Source organism: Centruroides vittatus, unplaced genomic scaffold, assembly GCF_030686945.1.
Source record: "Centruroides vittatus isolate TY-2023 unplaced genomic scaffold, ASM3068694v2 contig_979, whole genome shotgun sequence".
Taxonomy (NCBI): Eukaryota; Metazoa; Arthropoda; class Arachnida; order Scorpiones; family Buthidae; genus Centruroides; species Centruroides vittatus.
In genome coordinates, this window is record NW_027122650.1 from 2,139,791 (window position 1) to 2,166,211 (window position 26,421).

At 28.6% G+C, this 26,421-nt stretch overlaps 1 protein-coding gene across 2 annotated transcripts in view; it reads right to left on the bottom strand.

Annotated features, from left to right (window-relative positions):
- The window catches only part of LOC136985843 (ubiquitin-conjugating enzyme E2 K-like), a 48,708-nt gene that overhangs the window by 5,395 nt on the left and 16,892 nt on the right, over positions 1-26,421 (bottom strand). The window contains exons 2-5 of one of the 2 annotated variants that reach the window (XM_067283213.1): positions 20,216-20,368; positions 14,977-15,059; positions 14,611-14,774; positions 1,684-1,748 (exon numbers count right to left, since the gene is read on the bottom strand). In XM_067283213.1, coding sequence (XP_067139314.1) covers positions 1,684-1,748; positions 14,611-14,774; positions 14,977-15,059; positions 20,216-20,368 — 465 coding nt within the window. The remainder of the gene's footprint in view (positions 1-1,683; positions 1,749-14,610; positions 14,775-14,976; positions 15,060-20,215; positions 20,369-26,421) is intronic. The other variant, XM_067283214.1, reaches the window with a different exon arrangement.

Genomic DNA, 26,421 nt, shown 5'->3' on the forward strand with positions numbered 1-26,421 from the left:
AATTTCTACAGTAACTGTCCTTTTGCTGTAATTTATTGAATAAAGGGCTTATCTTTTTAGGAAGAATGAAGAAAAACAAACAAATACACCCAGAATTCCTTGCAAACAAAACCAGACAAATTAATTCATGTCTATTTGGTTTTCAGTATGATTTTTGTATTGCTTCAATACTACCTAAAAAGAACAAAGCTGTAATCTTTCTTTCCACTATGCACAATACTTCTGAAGTTGATCAGAAAACTAACAAGGCTGTGATAAATTTGGACTACAATGTTACTAAAGGTGGTGTAGACACTGTAGATCAGATGTGTTCATCCTACACTACTTCCTGTATCACAAGGCAATGGCCACTAGCTCTCTTTTATCATTACCTCAACATTGCTGGAATAAGTTGTAATACTATATATTTAAATTTAATAATCCTGATAACAAGGACAGAAGACAATATTTTATAAAAAAACTTGCCCTAAATCTCAAGAAAAAACATTTAAAAGAAAGATCTATGATGCTAACACTCCCTACGAAGATTTTCCTTATATTTTCCCAAAAATATGAGAATGAAGAGCTGTATGAAGAAATAGCAAAACCTGGGATTTGTTTTATTTGTGGCAGACACAAAAACAATAGAACAAAATCTGTCTGTCAGGAATGTGGTAGAAATGTTTGCAAGAAGCATAGTAATATAGTTATTAGATGTGCCACGTGCGAAGGCAATTTTAAAAACTGACTAGATGGAAGTGGAGTGACTTCTTTTTTATCATCTAGATGTTTTGAAACCAATTTGTTCAATAAAAAGTTGTAAAATTAATTTCCTCGTATATCTGATCATATTTTCAAAACAACAGTTAATTATTGGCTAAAATCAAGTAATATTACGTATGTGGTGTAATAGTCGCAATGCACCCTCTCGTAAGCTTCTGAAAAAATGCATCCACCAAAGGGCTAAGCATTATTTCCCAGCACAGCCTCACCAATGCTGTTAATGAGCACTGTCATAAGAACTTGCCAGTTAAGGAAACAAACAAATTCATAGTGCAAGTAGGCCTGAAAAATATAATATGAACAGTTATTTCTTGTTGAATGGGATCTTAATACTTTGTAGAAAATGTTATAGAAGTTACCAAAACTGACTGATTCTGTTGAATACAATAAAAACAATTATTCAGTTTTGTTGATTGTTTTTCAACAGTCAACTAATAGATTATTTATAATCATGCCAAACACTTAATTTCTGTGCATATTTTGTTGGCTGCAGCAGCATGATGGGTCACAACTTAGTTGGCATTTAGCATTGCTTAACAATTGTTGCAATGAGTTTTAGTATCAGTTTAACCCTGCACAGCATGTACCATAGACAGTTACCTAAATCAAAGAAAACTGCAATCAGAGCAATTTTTTGCCCCTTTAAAACTGGAAAAAAAATATTGGACCAATATCATACATTAATGATAAGTTTAAATTTTTTGAAGAAATTAATAAGATAAAATTTTCTTAACATTTAAAAGATTCTGAAACTTTTTTCAAATGAAAATAATGAGATAAAAATTATTGTATCAAAATGGATATATAGCTAAAGAATACAAAAACATTAGATTAATATTATATTCTACTTTATTTATCAAACTATTACATGTGAATAACTGTTATGTATATGAAATAAAATAATTAAAAATTAATTTTTACCTCATCTACTCCCATATCAACCAACCTCTTTATCTTTACATCAAATTCTGGTGTATTTGAAGGTGCTAAAAAAAAATAATTTATGAAATATTTTGTAAATTTCATCTCATTTTTTTCATAAGAATCAAGAAAAAACTAACTAATAAACTAGCAAATTGATCTTATCAATTATAACGCATTCTACATTTCATAAAGATTTTCATTTCCAACTGACTATCACTGTTGCTTCAATATATGCCACTATTATTGCTTTTAAGCATTAAATAAATTTCAGGTTGAATTCATTTAATATGCTTGACTAAGACAGTTTGAGATGGTTTATTAATAATTGGTAAAGGAATATAGAAATATTTATTAGACTTAGAACAACATTGAAGTGATTAGAGTAACTGAAAGCTAAAAGAAAACAATTAAATTAAAAAATCTGATAATATACTGAATGACACAGTATTAAATAGTTTGCACTAAACCAAAAATATTTTTTCAGCATAAATTCATTTGTTTTTGTTGTTACAAAATCCACTTTTTTTTTTAATGAAAAAATTGGGTTAATTGACAATTTTGAATTTAAAAAAACTTATATAAATTTATGACTAATATATCTACAAATCCATTTTATTTCAGTTTTATTCAACTTCACAATAGATAATATTGAAAACTTTGAAAATTTTGGCACTATTTTAAAACTACTATTTATATTGTCATATAATTAAATAAATTTTTAAAATTTCAATATTAAATTATTCTAAAATTATTAAAAAATGTTTTATCTAATACTTTATTGGAAAAAATCCTCTGAATGATTTATTTTTGTCATGATCAAGTAAATAGATAAATAATGAAAAATACATAAGTACAGTGGAACGTCGGTAAGTGGAATGGCCGGAAAGTGGAACGATTTTCAGTCGGACTGTGTCGTGCTGAATCGAATGTTTTTGATACTAAATTTACTTCTAAAGTATAATTTTCATGTTTTTTATATTCTTTAATATATTTATTTTGTTTGTACAAAATGCAGAAATAATTTTTAACGATACGATAGCCTCGATGATTATTATAAAAATTTTCGTTAGGCTTAAAATCGACGAAAATTCAACAGGAAGCGACACGCAACGGAGAAAAATTTGAACATCGGACAGGTTAATGTATTTTTTCGTACAAAGTCGGAAACTGGAACAAATCATTAACTGGAAGGACCCCAGTCCCCAATTGGTTCCACTTATCGACGCTCTACTGTATAGTTATGTAACAAGACACAAAATTTAAGCCATTGATTGAAATCGCATTGCATGTTTTTATGCTATCATCAAATATTTTAAAATTTATTTATTGAAATAATAATGAAAAGTAAAATAATTAAAATACAGGTATCCCTCGTATAATACAGTAGTACATTCCGAAAAAGTGCTGTGTTATGCAAATCCATGCTATACAAAACAAAGGACTGGTGCAAAACAGGATTAGGTTCCAAAAGTCAACAAAAATATACTATTCTTTTTTTGTTACTAAGAGAAATATGTTCATTAAAACAATCAATAATTTATTTCCAATTGATAATTTACCAACAATCACAATTAAAAGTACTGTAACACACATTAATATTAATTAAATAAGGCTTTTTCTTTTTAAGTTTAAATAAGTTTTCTTTTTACAAAGTATCATCATCCGAGTTTTTTTGTTGATTTTGATCAGAAATATCAGCAACATCTACATTTTTAAAAATTTTTATCATATTTTTATTTTATCATTCATAAAATGTTTCTATGTTATTAATTGAAAGTTTGTTCTAGCATGTTGTGTTTGTTCAATCAAAGTCAGATTTTTTTTCTTGAATTTTTGTTCGAATACTGAATTGCTGGAGTTGGGAATAGTTCGAATACCAAAACACTGCTGTATTTTGTTCATTTTATGAATGATTACTTACATACGGTTAAAAAGAAAGTTTAATAACACTTACCAAAAAAATGTCTAAATAAACTTTACTAAATACAAAGATTAATCTATAAAAACAAAACACAGTGACAGTCTTAAAGGCTAAAGTCTGAAAACAATGACAACAACACCTGGTTGATAGGAAAGCTAGGACAGGGAAAAACCAAATTGCACTATCAGTTTTCATTAAAGTAAACCTGATGAAAGGCATAAAACAAATTGAAAATTTCAATATTCTAAAATTTGTGGAAAAATTTGAGACAATACACATGCTTACTTGAATAAAAAAATATTGAACAACAGAGGTTGCACTTAAAAGCTGTGAAATTTTGCACAGAGGATCCCAAATTCTTGAACCTGTTAGAGCAAAACTGGAAACAGTGTTGTAGGGGGAATATCCCCAATTTTCAAACAGTGTTGTAGAAGTGCCATGTTGTACAAGGGATATAAGTATACAGTGGGTGATTGGTTAATGAACATAATCCATTCCAAGACCATGTTCACTATCTGAATTGTTTGTTAACCGATTATTAATTTACCATAAATTTTTGTGGGAATTTGATTAATTCATTCTGGAGACCCCAAAAAATAAATAACAAATTATATACTTTTTTACTATGATTATTTATATGTAATAACAAACTAAAAGCAATCTCTCCATTTTCGCATGGATGGCACATCTTTGTTTCTCAGATGCAATTTTTGTTACTCCTTTATCTGCTTGAGTCATTTTGATTATATCTTTCTTAGCTAAGATTGTATCTACTGTAGACCTGTTGAAGTCATCTGCCTACAATATCAGACATCTTATGCCCACTCTCTACCTTGGCTATTATATTTTGCTTAGTTTCTACAGTGAACACAGTTCTTGACACTCCACTCTTTTTAAGCCCCATAATATTATCAGTTTTTAAATAAAATGTTCAGAAAAGCACTTAAAAAATTCAAAGAATAAAAATTAACTAGTGCAAAAAAGGTTATGTATACAACTGTGAAAGTCTTGTTTCATAAACCATGCATAGATGCCATTAAAATATAGTTTTACAGATATTAAATGCAGCGTCACTTCTTACATTTGATTTGTCGGGTGTTCATTATCTGAACATGTGTTTATTGTCCGAACATAAAAATCTTTGGCAAAAGTGTTCATTGTCTAATTTGTTTGCAAATCCAAACTGTTCGTTAACCAATCACCCACTGTATTGCTTTTCAATATAAGATTTAGAATCTTACTGTAACATATGTATTGTTTTATTACACCTACATTTTAAATTACAGAATTTTGTAATGAAAGAACTAATTCCTTGATGTTTGTAAATATATTTTTCTTTATTTTATAAAAAATTAATTTTTTATGTAATGAATTATAGTAAAATCTTTTTAAATAGGAAAAAGAAATATGAATATTTAAAATTATAAGATTTAATTTGAAAGTTACATTGAAATATTTATTATTACAAATTTTATATTTATTCAAAATCTTTCTTTAAATATAAATTTTTTTATCAACAACAAATATAACATGAAATATAATGAAATACATTTTATTTGAAATACATTTACACTTGTTTATAACTTGGGTAAAATGGATATTAACAAATTTTCATAAGAATATAATGATTCAAAAAAATGAAAGTTTAATGAAAACAGTTACAATAAAGATTACATAAGATTATTATTTCTAAATATTCTTAGATAATATAAATTTCTAAAAATATTAAGTAAATTTATAAACAGACATTTAAAAAAAATTTCTATTATTACTTTATATTTTAACATTATATGATTGATTGAAGTTTTAAAAAGTGAAAATAATTTAATTCATTCTTCAATAAACTCATAATTTAAGAATTGCTCATAAATTAATTTAAAATTATAAAAATCTAAATATATTGACTACATAATGTTCTGTATAAAGGTAATTCATCTCCAAATATAAAATTTTGTTTTTATTTATTTTTTAACACAATAAATTAAAAATTATCTGATTTATGTATAACAGAAAAATTCATGCATTCTCAGTTTGGTCTTTAATAAGTCATTAACATATTAATCTTCTTGGAATAGGCAAATTCTATTAATGGAAAAATTACAATGGCTGAAGTAAATAAGACATCAGCATGCTGCTCTCAGGATTGAGTCCCAATGGAAAACCCTAAAATTTTTCACAGGCAATCTGTTTCAGATATGTCAGGTCCATTCCCATTGCCCAGTTGCCTTTACTGTTAGCCTAGTCAAAACCATGGTGAGCATGAGAGAAAAAGGTTCTCTTAGTGCCCACAGGGAAGGAAAAAAATTACAACAAAATATTTTTTAGTTTTATTACAGCAACTTGATTAAAACAATACAGTAGATCCCCTATAACATGGTAGATACATTCCGTGTTGTACAAGTCACTTAAATACATGAGCCAATCACAGCCCGGCACTTGTGCAGTTTAGGGGCTACGGCTGTTTGAAAGGTTTTCTTCCATAGAATTAATCAATTCTAGACTAATTTGACTCAACATTTCCAAATCACATATAATTTTTTGGGAATAATCCATATAAACTATGCTATAAACAAACAATTGTAGGATTACTTACCGAGTGTGCACTGTTCGATGACGCCATGGCTTAAGCTTGTTTTCGTCGTGGAGCGGCTCATCGAATGGTGGGCACATGTTTCCTGATAAGTTATTTTTCGCCGAAAAATTTGCTGAACTTTGGAGACATCATTAATAAAAATATAATTTTTATGGCCATTGAATAATAAATGTTTTTTAGTAGGTCTGCTGCTCGTTTAAACTCAACAGTTTGTACAATATTCACTATTGGTCCAGATTCGACCAATCCTGTCACGACACAAGTTGGCGATGACATTTTACCGTGTTATACAAGTCTTTTTTAGTATGTTATACAAACACAATCGCAATTTTTTTGCTGTGTTATATGAATTCGTGTTATATGAACCTGTGTTATAGGGGGTCTACTGTATTTTGAAATTAACAGATATTAAACAACTTTACACAACATTATTTACTTAACAATTATTCCATTTTAAATCAATTTAAATTCTTTTTCTGTCTTTATCTAATATTCACATTTTCATGATACTTTTAATTTTTATATATTATTTTCCTATACAATTAGCAAATTTTCTATTAGTCTCATAAATTCTTTTTATATGTTAATTTTAATTATGTATAGCAGATAGTCTTTGTGACTGGCAGACCAAAACTGGCAGATAAGGAAGGCAAATTTGTCTATGTTATTGTTATTCAGTAGCTACAATTAAACCTTTCTATCTTGAATCACATGGAAACAAGAAAAAAATTTGAGATAAACTAGTTTCAAGATATAGAGGTTCATACACAGTAAACAGTAATAAGTTAATAGATTTAATTGGAGACATGACATTTTATTAATACAATAGCAAGTACAGAACATACCCGAATTAGATATAAATAAAACATTTTTAATATACCTTAATAGAAATAGTTCGTCAATAGTTTCTGATGCCTGACTTTCTTCAATCAATAAGACACAAGCCAAAACTCTTAGCCAATCAGAGAAAAACACCATTATTTGCAACTATGTAATCTATTGAAAGATGTTTCTCAACTGTAATTTATACTATCAAAATGTAATTGCTGAGTTTTAAATTTGTAGTCAACACTTCAGTCCATAATTTGATATATAGAGGCTATGGGAGAAAATTATTTCAGATAAACATGGAAATATATTGAATTTAGGCTGCAAATGCAGGAGGGAAAATAAATTTCAAAATAGAGGTTTTCAAGATAAACATGTTTGAGATAGACAAGTTCAACTGTATTTTCAGAATTTTTCTGAATGCAATTTAATTTACCATATTTTACTTTTGTGCACAGAATAACAATAGAATAAAATACTATGTTTCTAAATTCAATGTTTTTTAAAGGGTTTTAACTAAATAACTTATTCTGAAACGATTGTGAATGAAATGCTTTAAACAAGTCTTTATTCAAAGTTTACTAATATTTTACTTCAAAGAAAGTTACAAGTGACATATTGGTGATATGCTGTAGATCAGAGCTTATATAAATATGTAATTACTAGAAAATTTCTCCATCAAGCATGACAAAATACTTTTTATGAGAAAGTAGAGATTGAAGAATTAAGAATAGAGATTCAAGAAATTCAAGAGTTGTTAATATTTCTACAAATGAAGTAGTTTATACTGTGTTGTGACATAAAAAGCAACAAAACAAAAATTTCACCTAAAGCTGATAAAAACAATTATAGAGTATTCACTTACACAAACAAACAGATTTAAGACTTTAAAATAATATTAAAATCTTTATAAAATTACTTTATACACTACATTCTGAGTAAACACCCTGTTGTGTTTTAAAAGATTTCCTGGCTGTCTTCCTTTAGTAATAGACACCTTGATATTGTTTTGATGATTAACGTTATGATCATGTTTCTACAGCCTTGATAAAGCCATTTCTTAATTCCACATTGATAAAACAAAGATGAATTGTATTTACAGTAACTAACTTACTGTACATACAATACAAAGCTATTGATTAATTTTTGACAGGTAATACTTGATTGAAGATATGACTTTAGTAAAAAAAAAAAAGTAATATTTCTCAAATATCTGGCAGTTTGAAAAATATTTCTATTTTTACAAATACTGATATAGAAAGGATTCTCAAAGGTTTTATTTTCATTGCACATTACCAATGTAAATAACACACACACATGAAAATATATAAAATATATCCAATTTAGACACAATATTATAAACTAATTAAAACAACAAACATTATAAAAAGTAATTTATTTCAACTATAATATATTTGAAATAAATTATTAATAATATTAAAAAGATTCAGAAATAATTTATTTTATATTTAAATCTGAATGTTATAAAATTGTGTTTCTGATATGTCACTTGAAAAAAACCTTTTAAATAAAGTGAAAAAAAAAATGTATTTGTTATAATGAGTTTTTATTTTATATATTATCTTAATATCTCAATGTATCACTGTTGAGTTTGTTTAAAAAGTTCATTTTATTGTATTGTATAATATATAGGATATCTTTACTCTTGAGTTTAGTAGTTAATAACTAGTACTGTTTCCATACAATCATGATGAAAAAAAAAATTAGATTTCTCATTTAATGTTTATCAAGCTTATATATTGGCTTCTAGTCTGAAAACTTTTTACCACACCTTTTGGGGAATATTCTAACTTGGACACCAAGAGACTTTTTCATGGCTGTTCTACTTTATTAAATATGCATTTTGGACAGGTCTGTTCTTCTTCAGTTTAAAGTAAATGTCTTTTACAACTACATTAATTTTTATTTTTATTACATTCATTTCTATTGGTTTTATCCAAAATTATTTTTAAAAGGTATATTAGATTTTCTAAAAATTTTTAAATATAAGAAACTCCAGGAATTTTTTCATTTTCCTCTTAAAATGTTCTAGAGGTTCTATTACCTTTTATTAATACAATATACATGTTCCTTCTTTATATGTATATTGTCACTTGAGCTGCTATATTTGTATTTCAATAATGATTTCTGTAGTTATCCTCACTTTTTAATTCTGTCAATATTAGCCATGTATTTAAATTGAAATTTTATGTTATTATTAATGTTATATATTTCAGATTTACTGCTTTTCTACAAAAGTTTGTGCTATTTTTTCTTTCTTTCTATTCTTTTGATATTGATTTATATATCACTGAAATTCTGCTTAATTACTCTCCTTATCCCTGATAAAGGGATACCATGATACCAAGACATTTTAAACCTATATTGTCATATTGTTAGTCTTTTTTTCTGATTTTATTTTCATAATTTCTAGGTGTTCAAACCATTTTCTTTTATACATATTAATTTCTTATATTAATTTCTTTCTTTTTTATTTTTATTGAATCCTTCTTGATTATTATAGACTTCTTATATTAAAAATTTTATTTAGTTAAAAAAAGATCATCAAAGAGTGTCAAGACTAGAAAGAAAATTCATATATAACATGCTCTTAAAGTTCATTAGCTAAAAAGGTTACAAATAGCAAACATAAAACAATGATGTTATTGGTTCTGGAAAAGTTTGGCAAATATGACTATACATAAAGATATTTATGGTCATATTGAAAAAGTATCTTCTATTATGAATAGAAGAAACTTTTGTTAAAGAAAAATATTTAATTTTTTGTTATGTCGGGTTCCACCACCAGGGTGCGCTATGTAGTCTACACACCGGCAACACTGCCACGTGTTTCTTACCCTTTCTCTTTTGTTACTGCTTTCACGCTGTATAGTCTGTTAAATAAAACCTCTCTTTGTCTTCCAGTTTGGAGTGTCTTTTATCAGGTTATGGGCCCAGGCTACGTCAGAACAAGTCATTTTTAATCGAAGAATTAAGTATCTGAACTTTATTGATCAAGCCGTCTTACTGAAAATGGAATCTGTAAGTAATAATTTTACTATTGCTAAACTGAACGGTGCTGAAAACTGGAACTTATGGAAGTTTAGAGTAGAAGTTCACATGCGGTCCAAAGGATGGATAGACGTGTTGCGTGAAACACCGACAGACAAAGAAAGATTGAGACTAGACGAAAGAGTGCAAGATGTTATTGTATCTCTTGTAGAAGACAGAGTTTTGTCCCATCTAATAAGTTGTAAAACAGCATCTGAAATGTGGAAGAAATTGACTAGTCTATTTGAACCCAAATCATCTATCGGAAAGTATCTTTTACAAAAGGAATTCTTTGACTACGAATTTCAAGCCAAAGGACTAGGAACGCATATCTCTGATTTAGAGAACATTGTAGCAAAATTGAAGGCACAAGATGATGAGATCTCTGAAACCATGCTTATGACTAAAATAATTTCTTCCCTGCCACCTGAATATGCACACTTTGTAACTGCCTGGGAATCTGTCGTTGAAAAAGAACGTACTTTGCACAATCTAACATCCAGACTGCTTCTTGAAGAGAGTAGACTTACAGAGAATAACTCCAACAAAGAAAAACTGGACAATGTTGCACTTCCATCTCATAAAATCTACAATACCAAAGCCAGGTCGAGCAATAAGAGATTTCCATGCCATTTTTGTGATAAAATTGGTCATTTCATAGCTCAGTGTCCAGCTAGACTACAAAAAGAAAAAGAAAAGAGGACAACAAGAAAGAATGATAGAAGGAAAGCAGCATTCATCGGTGTGAATATGGCGGAGGTAGCACCAAGTGAAAACTCGTGGATTGCAGACAGTGGAGCCAGCGATCACATGTGCGCAAAGAAAGAATGGTTCCTTAGTTATTCAGAATTTGATAAACCAAAGTTGATAAAGATTGGTGACGGATCATATCTGAAAGCTTATGGATCAGGCAAAGTCGAACTTTTAGCTAACAATGGCAAATCAAACATTTTATCAAGTCTCAACAACGTCCTATACGTTCCAGATCTGAAGTTTAATCTATTCTCAATCAGCTCAGCATCAGACAGAGGCTTCAGTATGATTTACAACAAAAGAGGTTGTAGACTTGTTCGAGACAATGAAGTGTTTGCTATCGGAACAAAGAAAGAAAAGCTATACTATATGCATTTTGAAAAATACCTGAAAAACACAGCTTTCGTTGGAACACACAGGAAGAAGGAAAACATAAGAAAATTCCATGAACGATTAGCTCATCAAAACATTAAACGAGTTCGAGAAATTTTAAAGAAATGTGGAATAGAGTACGAAGATGACCCTGACTTCTTTTGTGAATCCTGTATGAAGGGAAAACAACATCGAATTCCCTTCAAGTTAAGTACTTCAAGAGCAAAAGCACCAGGTGAATTATTACACATCGATCTATGTGGACCTATGGAGGCAGAATCTGTAGGAGGAGCTCGCTATTTCCTGCTTGTAAAAGATGACCTAAGTCACTTCAGAATTGTATACTTCTTAAAAGGAAAGAATGAAGCCAAAGATAGAATCCGAAAATGCATCAAATACATCAAAAATAACTTAAACTACAAAGTCAAGATAATAAGGACAGACAATGGTAAAGAAGAAGTTAACCGTTTAATCAAAGAAACCGAAGAAGAAGAAGGAATTGTTCATCAGTTATCCTGTAAATACTCACCACAACAAAACGGCAGAATAGAAAGAGAAATGCGAACAATCGTTGAAGCAGCTAGAACAATGATCCATGCAAGAGGATTATCCAAGTCACTTTGGGCAGAAGCTGTAAACACAGCTGTACATGTTATAAATCTAACCGGAAGGAGTAGTGTTGAAGGAAAAACACCATATGAAGTATGGTACAACAAAAGTATAGATATAAGTCAATTACGTGTGTTTGGAGAAACTGCACATGTCCATGTACCTAAGGAAAAGCGTTTAAAGTGGGACGCTAAGAGTAAAAAAGGTTTGTTTGTGGGCTATGGATATAACACCAAAGGCTTCAGAATCTACTTTCCCGAAGATGATGATGTCCAGATCGTTCGTGATGTGGAATTTAATGATGAAAAACAAACTGGAAATTCACAGTCAGATAAAATACCAACTGAAGAGAGCGTAACTCTAGATCTTAATGAAGAAAACTCAATCTTTGTTAAAAGCGATACTGAAGAAGAAGAATCTGAATCAGCTTTAGAAGAAGCATGTGAAGAAACGGAACAGGAAAATAGAGAAAGTCAAACAAAAAACAAAACGTACAACTTAAGAAGTAAGAATGAAATTAAACTGCCATCAAGGTACGATCATCATGCAATGATTGCAGATTGTGAACAGATATCTGCTTCAGAAGCCTTAACTCAACCAAAGTGGAAGAAGGCAATGGAAGAGGAAATAAATGCCTTAAATAAAAATAATACTTGGATCTTAGTAGACCTCCCTGAAGGTCAAAGATCTCTAACAACCAAATGGGTATTTCGCACTAAATACAGGAAAGATGGCTCAGTCGAGAAGTACAAAGCTCGCTTAGTAGTGCGTGGATTTCAACAAAAACAAGGAATCGATTACACAGAAACTTACTCCCCTGTAGCGCAATATGATTCAATCAGATTTTTATTGGCCTTTGCAGCAAAAGAAAAACGACAGCTACTTCAATTTGATGTGAAAACCGCCTTTCTGCACGGTGACCTAGAGGAGGAAATCTACATAACACAGCCTGAAGGATTTATTAAGTCAAGTCAAGCAAACAAAGTATACTTGCTAAAGAAAAGTCTATATGGCTTGAAACAAGCCCCCAGAAAATGGAATGAAAAATTCTCGGAATTCCTTAAATCTAAGAAGTTTATAGCTACAGAATCAGATCCATGTGTATTTGTGAATATGAAATCTAAAGTAGTAGTTGTCCTATATGTTGATGATGGATTAGTGATTGGTGACAACCTTAAAACAATGAAAGAATTGATGGAAGAATTAAACAGAAAATTTGAGATAACATGGGGAAAAGTCAACAGATATCTTGGAATGGAAATAGAACAACACACCAACGGTTCTATCTTTATCTGCCAGTCCCAATACATTGAAAAACTACTTAGTTTGTTCAATATGGATGAATCAAACCCTACCTTTACTCCAATTGAACAATCAAAGGATGAAACAGCTGACACAAAGGAAGCTAAAGGTATGCCATACAGAGAACTAATAGGTGGCCTCCTATATTTGTCCACTATTAGTAGACCGGATATAACGTTTGCTGTAAATTACCTAAGTAGACATGTAGAAAATCCAAAACACCATCACTGGATTCAAGCTAAGAGAATTTTAAGATACTTAAGAGGAACTACTGATTATGGAATCTTATACAATGGCAATGAAAAACTAGCTCTTTATAGTGATGCAGACTTTGCTGGAAACTTGGAGGATAGACGTTCCACATCAGGATACTTACTAATGTATTCAGGAGGAGCAGTATCGTGGCACTCCAGAAAACAGAGAACTGTTGCATTATCCACTGCTGAAGCAGAGTACGTTTCTGCCAGTGAAGCTATTAGAGAAATGCTGTTTATGAGAAAATTCGGATTAGAACTAAAAATGCTAAGTAAGGAACCTACAATAATGTATGTTGACAACAACAGTGCAATTCACATGATTACTAAAGATGATAAGAAAGCTTCTAAACGAACCAAACATATTGACGTTAAATACCACTTTGTGAAGGAAAAGATAGGAACAGAAATAACGGTAGAGCACATAGACAGCAACGAACAGTTGGGTGATATATTTACAAAACCACTATCTCGGATTAAATTTGAGTACTTTAGAAATTGCATAGGAGTCTGCAAATTTAAATGAAATCGCTTCCTATGCACTCTGGACCTGTCTCCTAATTTTTTTTCTTTGTGTTTTTAAGTCTTGATTGTAGTGAGTGTAACAAAAATGTAAAAATTTAGGAGGAGTGTTAAAGAAAAATATTTAATTTTTTGTTATGTCGGGTTCCACCACCAGGGTGCGCTATGTAGTCTACACACCGGCAACACTGCCACGTGTTTCTTACCCCTTTCTCTTTTGTTACTGCTTTCACGCTGTATAGTCTGTTAAATAAAACCTCTCTTTGTCTTCCAGTTTGGAGTGTCTTTTATCAACTTTTAAACCTATATTGCCATATATGGGCTTAAGGAACTTTATGGGCTTAAAGAAAAAATACAATTACAAAGAAGAATTAATTGGTTTGAAAAAACAAAGTTTTAGAATGCTGTTGTACATTCTAGAAATGACTATACATTTTTTCAACCTGTTTAGAAAACCAATTGTTCAAAATTTAATGCCAGTTTTTAACCTCAGACTTTAATGAGAGTCTCTCAATTATTTTAGCAAGGGAACTCAGAAAACATGACAAACAAAAGCTAATTTTTAATTTATGTAAACAGAGTTTTTAACAGATTGTTGTTTAAAAAACAAAATGTAAATATTACAAAACTAATTTATTATGAATAACTTAATTATAATAAAATTATTAAAATTAAGTTAGTAAAACTCCAAATATTACATTATACAAAATTAGCATTACCTCCAGCATAAACTTGAGCCCAATGTTTTGCAGTAAGTTTAAACATTTCTGGATTTTCTTTAAATTGTTTTGCTACAACAGCATCTTGAGGATCATCTGGTTCTGCTGCTGCTAGCAATGCTTGTAATGATAGAAGTACAGTTCTTAATGTCATGGCAGCAGCCCTGTAAAAATAAAAACATTACTTTCTGTAAAATAAATTACTTTTACTTAAAACTCTAATGTAATAGATTATAATAAAATAAATATTTATTATGTATTAATTTCAATTTTACTATATCTAATATAATTTTAAGCAACTCTCAAACATTTACTTTTTGAAATATTATATATAAATTAAATAAATAAATAAACAAACTAACTTACCATTGGTCTTTCAGTATATCTAAACATATTGCTCCAGTTACAGAACTAATATTTGGATGCCATATCTTTGTAACAAATCGAACCTGTCATAAAATTCAATTAATTTATTATTTCTAAACACAATATAACAATTTTAGTAAAAATTGATTTTTATTAAATATTTGCATTATTAAAAAACATTATTTTTTAGGCCTATAAAAACTGTATAAAAATATATAAATACATTATCGTTTATTCTGAAATATAATACATATTTAGAGTTTAATATGTATTTTATCCTATTAAAATGCTGAGGTATATGTGATGTTTATTTAATATTGGATGAACAAACAAAAAGAGGACATGTCAGAAGTAGCACAAAGAACACAAAGTTGAACTTGAAAATGCTTTGAACCAGCTGTGCCCTATATTGTCATATGAATCTTGAACATTTATCATGGATTCAGAGGAAAACATTTGAAACTCTAAAATAAATAAAATGTTCATAAAATTGCTAGTTTATAAAGCCAAAATTTGATCATTTTTGTATGAATGGAATCATAAGATAATTCATCTCTTAAAATTGAGGGGTAAAGAGCCTCAAAGCTTAACACAGTCATAAATTTTTCTGAAGCCTTGTTTTTGCCATCTGATGTGACTTTTTTAAATATGTCATTAAACAAACTGATGAAAATACCAGCAGCAAATTTTGTAGTGGTAGATTTAGTATTTTTCTTCTCATTTTTTCAATTTGATAAATGTTATGTACAGTACAAACAGCAGAGGGGTGTACTTACAGGTAGCCTTTTATTAGAGGTACTTTGTGAAATGGTACTATAAACATTTGAAAACTGCATTCTCCCTAAGTACAGCCAGGACACGTGTACACACCAGGTATATGGACAATGTGTTGATCATCTGGAGGAAGAAACCAGACATTCAACACTATTTCAGACATTAATAGGCATATGGCTTAAGATTTGCTTGGAACAAGAGGGTAATCTATGTATATACTTTATAGACATTTTCATCTTGTTTAATTGAGGTCAGATATCATGAAAATATATATAAATACAGGGTACCACCCACTCTTTATACTAAGAACATCCCATGATCTTATGTATTTTAAACTGACAGCATTCAGAGCTTTAGTATGAAGAGCATATACACATTGGACAGGTATTGTAGACTGGTCTGAACAAATTTGCTACTTAACTGAGACTGATAAAAAGCTAGGATACAACTTGAATATTATAACATGTTTATATGAGAAAAACAAACACAATACTAAGAGTTCCAACAGCAGTCACAATCACTAAAGATGACAGGAACCATAAGAAATACAACATTGCAGACTACAATACATATTTACATAATGTCTATAGGGAGACTGCATGGTCCACTGATACCAACATATTTTATAGAAGAAAGCCCAACACACATAAAATTATGAGAAATAACAAAGGTTGATTAGTGTATAGGAAAATACCTGATTTATAAAAGCTACCTCTCAAAGATGATAGAGACAAAAGAGAACATTAATATGTTGGTGCCATAGCAAAATCTATGCTGAATAAAATTAAAGAGCATAAATACCTTCTATATCACTTGCTAGGTGCACTATGGAGGATGAGGTATCTGTGAAGTGGGATGAAGCCACACTTATAGGGCCCTTGAAGAAATTAAATAAGCAGCATTTCTTAAATAACTCCAGCAATAAATTTGAATACAACAAAAACATTTTTGACCTATTTAAACCTTATTGTTGGAATTATTCAAGGTTTACTGCTTATTTCATTCAGATACTTATCCAGTTTTGGTAATTCTTATTTTTCCCTGAGAGAAAGAGTCAATCTGAAGCATATAGAAATGTTGGAAATCTATAAATTAAGACATATCTAAGACCTGGAGAATTCTATACAAAATTCCTAAACTATTATAGTGAAACAGACAGTCTATAATATTGTTATGTGATTTTATATTAGTTTAAGTGAATACCTAATTGGTTTTAATACGTTAGTCAATAGTTTAAAAACAATATCTGTAGGTTATTTTCATCAATGGCACTTTGAAATAATTTGTTATTTCATTTCATTTGAGGTTCACATTTCAAATATAAATTGAAACTTCAAATGACATGGAAATCAACAATCCTTTAAAAAGGCCAAAAACATTAGCTAAGTTTCAATTAAAGTGTCTTTCTGAGTAAAGTAAGGTGTGTGCTGATTTATATAAAGTTACTAGAAGGAATGTTTTTTGCTTTTTGCCCTTAATTTCATTAAATGTTTCAACTAATATAACCAGTTGTTTATATGTTAGGGCTTATCACACCAGTGAATATGAACAAAAATTTCTTAAATTTTTTTTTATTTAAATTTACAAATGAATAAAGAAACTTTACAATAATTAAATCTAATATGTATACAATACACCCAAAATGCATTCAGACTTGAAAAAGTCCCTCTTCAGTTGGTGTTTCAATAAAGATAACAAGGTAAAAATTCATAAAAGCTACATTAAAAGATTTAAATAACCATGAAGATATTGCAATTAAATAAACTGATGTTATCTCCCAAATGCAGTACAATAAATTCTATCTTTTTCATATTTTCTATAACCAAGCCTTAGACAGTTGATTGAGACCTCTGAAGGATTGACTCAAACATTACACTAAAAAACACAATTACTATAGTATGCACCTTTATAATCAATTACTGGGGAAATAGCACCATCTCCATGCATATGAAATAAATGAATAAAAAAATTTGGGCTATGAGAAAAAAGTGTGAACAACACTAGCACGTTGCTAACATTTCTACACCAGCAAATACATTGTATTATTTATTTGTGAGGATGTAACAATATTTTTTATCACTTCAGTAGCATGTATGGCAAAAATTAGTTTCTAATTTTTAAATAACTTGGAATTTAAAATAATTTTAAACACGGCGTTCGAATTCCAGTTTCGAATTTTATACTGGTCAATAGCCTGGCGAAGACCAAGTTTTTGATCAAAACATTAGTTTTTATCTAAAGCTGTTCGTACTGGGATATAAAAAAAGTTTTTAGTGTGTTGATTTATCCTTCCCAGGTATTGAGCGAGAAGTTGTTTTATTCATTTGTAAATATAAAATAAATTTAAGAAATTTTTTGTTCATATTCACTGGTATGATAACTAGTTGTTTATATTTTATGGCTTATGTTAGTTGAAATATTTAATTACTAGAAGGAATTAATATGTACAGTGGATTCTCAGTCTATCATTTTTGATGGGACTTGGTGAAAAAAATGACTGATGTGGGAAAATGATTGACATGGGAAATTTATGATGTTTTTATTGTTTATCTCATATGAAACGTATATTTTCCAGTGACAGGTTTACATGATGGCTTTCTGTAATACTAAACAGTATGGAGCATGCACATGGACGTTCGTTTATTCTACATTTAAAAAATTTGTTCTATTTTCTTTTGGTAAGAATATTTAATGTATTGACTTTTTCTTGCACTTGAAGATTATACCTTAGAAGTGTTAAAGATGTTAGTGAAATTATAAATTTTTGTCACTTTGTATTGATTCTCTTATGGAAAAGGGTTCTGACTTTTCTCACTTGTCCAGATATGATCTCCCCTACCACAAGACAATGCAGAGTTGCCAACCTTACAGGAGAAAACATCATATCTGCCCTTCAAAATTATCATACATCGAGCTCAATCCTTTATACTTATGCCCTTTATCTGTAGAAATATTAACAAGGTTTGCCCTAAGTCAGAATCTCAAACTTTTTGTCTGTGATCCCTTCTTACAACAACAAACTTTTAGACCCTATTTAACAATGAAGTTTTTACTAATACTCTCCCTTATAATGTATGATACAAAACAATCCTCTGAAATGGCATAAGCTAAAATTTACATTTTTTTAATAGAATTTTGACACTAAACATTAACAAATTATTAACAAATATGTAACACATTCCTTTATATGCCATACTTATTTCATATGCATAAACCTTACTTTTTCCAAATTTTTGAGACCATCTAAAATTTTTAGTCCATTCCTTGAGTGGTTGCAACTCCTTATGCCAAAAATGTTTCAGTTCTAGACAGTTCACTAGATGGAAACTACTCTATAGGTACTACATTAATACATTTTATTACATTTTATACAAGTAGAAGAATAATGGCATTTCAACAGAATGTTTATTTGCACAAATTTTCTTTTCACATCAATTTGAGCATTTTATCAGTAGGTCTAAAAGTATAGCAGTTAGCAGTCTTGAAAAGTATGACAAAGATGTGCCTTATAATCAAGAATATACAATAGTAGCCAATCTAAAAATTTCAGAAAAGTTAGTAACCCCCTAGTGACAAAAAAACACTAAATACTGTATCAATGAAAAGGTGATACATATAAAAGTAGTGATTGCAAATTGATTCTTTTCAATAATTAGTAGCTGTTTTCAGAGTAAGGCATATTTATGAAATTACCTATAAATACATCGTATGGCATCCGAAATAATCATACAAATATGATAATTATTGTACAGATGGCAACCTGAGACAACATGCTAATTTTTATCAATGTTGCCAGGCTTTAAGAGGAAATGTTGCCAATAAAGTACAGTATTTTATAAAGAAGTAGACAAAAAGTAACCAAAAATCACAGTAAAAACTGGTTAGCTGTAGTCAAAGGGTTTGATGTGCTCTTATTTTTAATACACAAAAATCAGTGTTTCAATTTAGCACACTCTATTGTGAGTAAAATGAGTGATGCAGGTAACATATCACTTTCAGTTAAAATATAGAACAAACATCGTGGGAACGAAGAATACAGGAAAAATTAAAATTATATATATTATATAATATATTATATTATAAACAATATATATATATATATGGGTCCTTATATGAGACTACAGACACAATAAATAGATGTGAGAAACAATTGATACAGAAATGATAGATCAAGTATATCACTGTATATACACATATATTTTTTTTATTCATATATGACCTTAAGTATGTTTTTACTTTTGCTTATCAGTTGTCAGATCCTAAGAAACTAGTGAGTTTTGATTAAAAAATATAATTTTAAAAAATTGTTATTAATTGATCAGGTTTAAATAATGAATCAATACAGAATATATTTATTACTTGCAAAGATACTTTATATACATATTACTATATCATACTATTAATTGTCATAAACTAGCACAATATTTTCATTTAAAAAGTATGTATCTATTAAATAAATGTTTACCTTAGGAGGATTAAAAGGATAAGTTTCTGGAACTTTGATTTCTAAAACAAAATTACCACCTTCGTATGGAGTATCAGGAGGACCAGCTATTTCTCCTTTAAGTTCAGTATAATTATCATTTACAAGTTCTACTCTGATAGCACACTTAGCAACCTAAACAGTTTAAATAAATGTAAAAAATTAAAATTGAGTATTTAACAATTATTTTAAAACATTAAATATTCTGCATATATAAAATTATTTTTATAATTAAGTTTACCAAGTTCTTGAAAATTGTGTATGTTTTTTTATGAAAATATTGTTTAACAGAATATAAAAGCAAATTTAAATCAAAAATAATTAAAAAATAACACGAGACTTAGTACTCAAAATAACAGGGGGAAAAAATATATATAAATATATATTTTTGTTTCTATAAAATATATATATATCACTTATAGAAACAAAGATAATAGCCCTTGGGTTTGTGATTATGTTTGAGATTCTCCCTAATCAAACATCTGCATTCAATATAGTTCACTGTTACAACTAAATCAAAGTTTCACATCATATAATCAGGCCATACCATGTAGGCTACAGAAATTCCCATCCCAGAACAATATTACAAATTTATTAATTACTTTTGTTGTATATTAGACTTAAAACTAAAAACAAAATTGAGATGATTGGTTGCTAGAAAGGATAGGAAAAAGGGAAACAGAGAACTAATATACAGGAACCAGTGTCAATCAAAAACCAATAAGGTCAAGGGTTGAAGTTGCATAGCATCCACATAGTTTGTCATATTTCCACTTTCTTATCTTAAAACAAATGGGTTCTATTCCTACCCATAACACTGTAACAGAGTACATCTGAATCTCTCCCATGCAAGATGACAGAATCTACCGTATATCCCATGTTGCCAGAAGAATCCTCTATCTTAGGTCTCAAAAGTTATAGAGATGATTTGAACCACAAATTTACAAAAATTGTTTTTAGCTCTTCCTCTTCCATTCAAGACCATTCTCTGTGAGGTTCAAGCCAGGAATGACTGGAATTTCTTCACTTCTGGCCAACTCATTTTTATGATCTCTCCTAGTGATTGTTTCAAAATCAGAATAATCCAGAGGCAATATGATAGTACACAAAGACGAAAAAAAAAAAAAAAAAGAAATGGATATCCCCTAGGTCATCACCATACAGGCAGGTGCTGAAAGATGAGCAAATCATTGTTTCTCCTGCACATATATGGATGCAAGATATCAATAGATTTCAACAGGATTCTGATATTATCAAAACAATGTTCAAATCAAGTGGTGATATTTCTGATTCTTCTAATTTAAGAGTTTCAAGGACCACCTGTAGGTTTTGTACAGAAAATTGTTATGAAAAGTATTGTGACACCTTGGAAACCAGGGCTTATATTAACTGATGCATTCAGAGGACCATTAGCAAAAGATGAGAATATACAAAGTTGTACAGGTGAAAAGAAAATTGACAACATTTTTATTTAATTCTATAATGATAATTAAAAATTACAACATAAATCCAGACAGTTGGTAACTGAAGTTGGTAAACAAAATAGTTTATCCTTTCAGAACAATAATAATAACAATACAATAATAATAATAACTATAAAATAAATAAATAACATGGCCAGCCAATTGGCAAGGCCTGAACCCATGACAAACTACTAGTGTTCAGTGGTTCTATCCACTTGGCCACTGGTGGACACTTTACACAGAGGGAAAAAACAGAACAAATGAAAAAAGTCATCCAAATGATATTGAGTCATTTGAACTCATTAAGAATGTCCGTAATAATTTTTGTTCAAATATGATTGCCATAGCATACAGTTCTTTTATAATGTACTAAACTGACTTCATGACTCACTAAGTATGACATGAAAGAAATTTGTAACCTAAGATAATTAATAAAAGACTGACAGTCTGCCTATATCATGTAAATGGCTTACTAGTACACTACCAGAATGTTTTCTAGGAAATTTGTGCTCTATTGATTTGCATTTTTATCATAATCATTTAATAACTTGTAACTCACATGGTTGATTTAATAATTTTTATATATTGTACCAGTACTTTAATAAAATTTTAATTAGTGACTTACCATAAATCACATGTTAACAGACATATCATTGTAAATATCTCTGATAAGTTTAAATGATTCAAAAGCACTTAAATGTTTCTCATTTTGCTACTTTTTCCATTAAACCATTATTTTTGAAGTTATGGAGTTATTTGATTTACAGAGCAATTAATTACTAATATAAAGTAATTTTCAGAAAGTGATATGGCAAATTATTTTTATGAATCAGTTTATAGTAAATACAGTATATATGTATATTCAAAATAGAGTAATAATGATAGATTCAATGTTCACTTTAAGTAAAGAAAAAAGTAAGTTTGTTTTTAGATGTCTTTGAAGAGTCTAAAGACTTCTTTGTAGGAAAATTAAATATAAAACTTAAACATGATTAAATATACCTAAAATTTAAGGATTTAGATACATTTAAATAGTTTAAGATATACAGCATTCCTTAAACAAAAAAAAATCAAAGCTAATAAGAAATAAAAATTAAACTGATTAAAATTATTCTATCTATTAGATGAAAGCACCACTTGATTTTGTTAACATAGATATTAGAATTGTGATGTAATTATTTACAGTGAGTTCTCTTTTTACATGAATTTTTTCAATATGATTTCAAAGTTTCATCATTTCATTTTTCAATATTTATTTTGTTTACAAGAAAATTTCTCCATGAGAATATCAAGACTGTATGGAATAAAATCATAGAAATATAAGAATGAAATATAGAAGAAACTGCTCTCAGTTCCACAATAAATATGGCAGCTCTATTGTCAGATATCATAACTATTACTGTTATTAACAATAGCATTATGATGGTCCAGCATCTACCCTAATGAAGTTGATGAAAAATTAACTTAAATCTTTGAGTTGAGTGATAATCTAAAAACTATAACAATGCATTATGATAATGAAGTAGCAGTGGTATTTTTCAGCTAGAACACACAAGTTATGCTACAGTGGAAGATAGCAAAAAGATAAAGACAGTCAGTAGTACATAAAACCAGCAATTGCTCACTACAAAAATTCTATATGCTCAAATGAGAAGTCTAACAACTAGCATAATAGAAATGAAAAAATAAACTGAACCCCTAACACCCACAACAAATGCCATGAGCCAATTGGAGATGATTCAAAAAGCAAATGGGGTGGAGCCCCCCTTTCACCAGAGACCATCTTTCAATGAACAGATAATATTGTCTGGTAGTTGTCTGTCCACACTATGCTCTTGTCAACAAACAAGGTACTGTACAAACAAGTATTAATGATAATAATTTAAAAGGAAAAGATAAAAACCATATTACTAAAAAGGCATCATTTAGCAACTGACACTAAATCCAAAACAAGAAACTGAGAAGAAAGTGTAGACAGAGATAACAGAAAATTTGGAAAATATTATAAATGCTACAATATAAATATGTACAATTTATAAAGGAAAAATAAATAAATTAGTGGTATTAAACACTGTTTTTAGTTATTGTTTTAATTTTTCTAAAACAGGGCTTTATTTTTAGTCATCATATATGCATTATACATACTAGCAGCAATTTTTTATTAATTTTTTTAGAAAAAGCACTGAGTAGCAGTATCAATTTTCATCAGTACACAGTTTTTTTTTTTATCAAGCTTCCAATTTACATAGAAATAATCAAAAGATCTTATTATCTTGAATCCTTCCTTGTGATCTTTGAAAAAGACTATCCAAACATGGAAATGAGCTACAAGTTAGGAGTAAGATGTTATAATGTTCTGCTCCTTAATAAGAATTACTACATATGAGGATTGAGAAAAGACCAAAAAGAGACTACTTATAATCTGAAACTTAATTGTTGTAAATATTGATCCTTTTTACATCTATGTCCTTGTTGTTGTATGTTTCTGTGTAAATCAAGTAAAAAAGATATTTTGTTTTGACTTTTGACTAAGATCTCTTCTCTTTGCTAATCAGAAACTATACCAATATAATAAGTCCTAAAATAAAAAAAAAATTCTACTGAAACATGAATAACTAAAATAAATCCCACCTTTATCTATCCAACAATAAATATTTAATAACATAAAAACGTTTTCAACCGTTTTTAACAGTCTTCATCAGTTAAATCGAATATTTAAAAAAAACATTAAAATAGAACATATGGAATACATATGAAAAATCAAACAGGAATTGCGCATGTGTAGAATAAATAACGTCCTATTAATAAAAAAGGTCCAAGTAGACAATATGAATCATGATAATAAATAGCAATATACTCAATGTTGTTTAAAAGTAGTTCTTAATAATAAACATTGTATTTATTTATTCTATTATTTATTCTTATCTTTTTTTAAAATTATGGAATATATCTTCCTAATTTATATGTATTTGAATAGGAAATTTCCATTCTTTTTACATTACTTAAGTAATGTTCCTTCATAATGCATATAATGTGAAAAAATAAATTTCATCATATTCACTTTACATGATAAAAACTCCACCATGACACTAGTTAATAGAACAAAACAAGCCTGTTCTTTGTTCATCATGAAAATGAAAAAATCATGATAATAAATAGCAACCGGCTTTAAAATTCAAGAAAAAAATGCTTTCTGGTTTAAAAAATACGATCCTTAATCTATTTTCTTAAATATTCAGAAATTTATAGCTAATATATATAAATATTTATTTTAGTAGTAACAAAACAAAATATAAAAACTGGAGGGAATGGACGAAAATAAATTCACATCTTAGAAATCAACTCCAGAAAAAAGTTTAATAAAACAAAAATGTTTTCAACCTAATTTGATAGGTCTTCATCAGCTGAGTATTCCAAAATACAACATAATTTAATAGAAAGAACATTCAATAAATACCAAATAGAATAGAACAAAATGTAAAATTTAAATACAACAGAAATAAAATAAATATAAATTAACAAAAATTAATAATAAATATTTAGCACAATGAAATTAACAACATTATTAATTTTTGTTATATTATTTTATATTATGTTTTAAAAGAGTTTACACTTTATAATAATCTGTAAATTAACTTTAAAAAGCAACAAATGAATCCAATCATAGTCTCTTATATGTATATATTTTTATTTGAATTCAAGTTCATAAAAAAACATTCAACTTTTATGCTCTCACTTCTGTGATTTTAGGAAAAATCTTTTAATATCATTTAAAATCTATTATAAATAGAAATATTATGTACTAATTTATTTAACATGAATAAAATAAAAATTTAAACTAATTTAATTTTAAAAATAAATCTGGTTTATCTTGACAGATTATATGTTCTATGTCAAGACACACTTAAGCTATTTCACTTTCAGTGCTGCTGAAAACACTTGCTGTTTAAATATAATTTCTAAACATAATTTAAAAGATTTTTTTAAAACTGCAAAAGATATTATGAATCTTCACTGTAAAACAGGTTTAATGGAGAGAGTAATTTTATTTAAAAATGAAATTACACTCTACATTTGTTATTTGCCAAAGAATGATCATCTTTTCTTCTCATGATTATAAAAACTAAACAATTGGGTTTTGTTAAAAAAGAACTTAAAATTTATCATTTGGAAAATATTGCCTAATGTATTCAATAAATTTAAATGTTATATTTTTGAGAAAAGAGCTATGTTCTGTTTATTTTATGCTATTAAAATCTAAAAAATTAACAAACTAAGGTTTGTATCAAATTTCTACAATATATTAACTATTAGCAATCAAATAATACTGCTTAATTATGGTTAGTGAAGTGATGGAAAAAATTAATTTTTGACTGTCTTTTAGCCATCATCAATTTAGAACAACATAATAGAAAAGTATTTATTGAATATTGTTTAAAGTTTGGAAATTTGAACATGTTTGTCAAGCTATCAGCACTTCTATTGGAAATAGATGAAAAATGTAATTGTGTAATAAATTTACAGTATAATTGCCTAACAAGACCTGAACTAGTCTTGTTAGGCAATTATACTTTTGCTCTATTTTCTATATCTTGATAGTTTCATAACTGCATTTGAGTTTCAAAATTTTAAACACTAAAAAATACTGTTCTATTATATTGATCAAAGCTGATGCTAGCTTTATGAAATTTGAAAATGTTTGTTTGATGATAATGATGATAAATT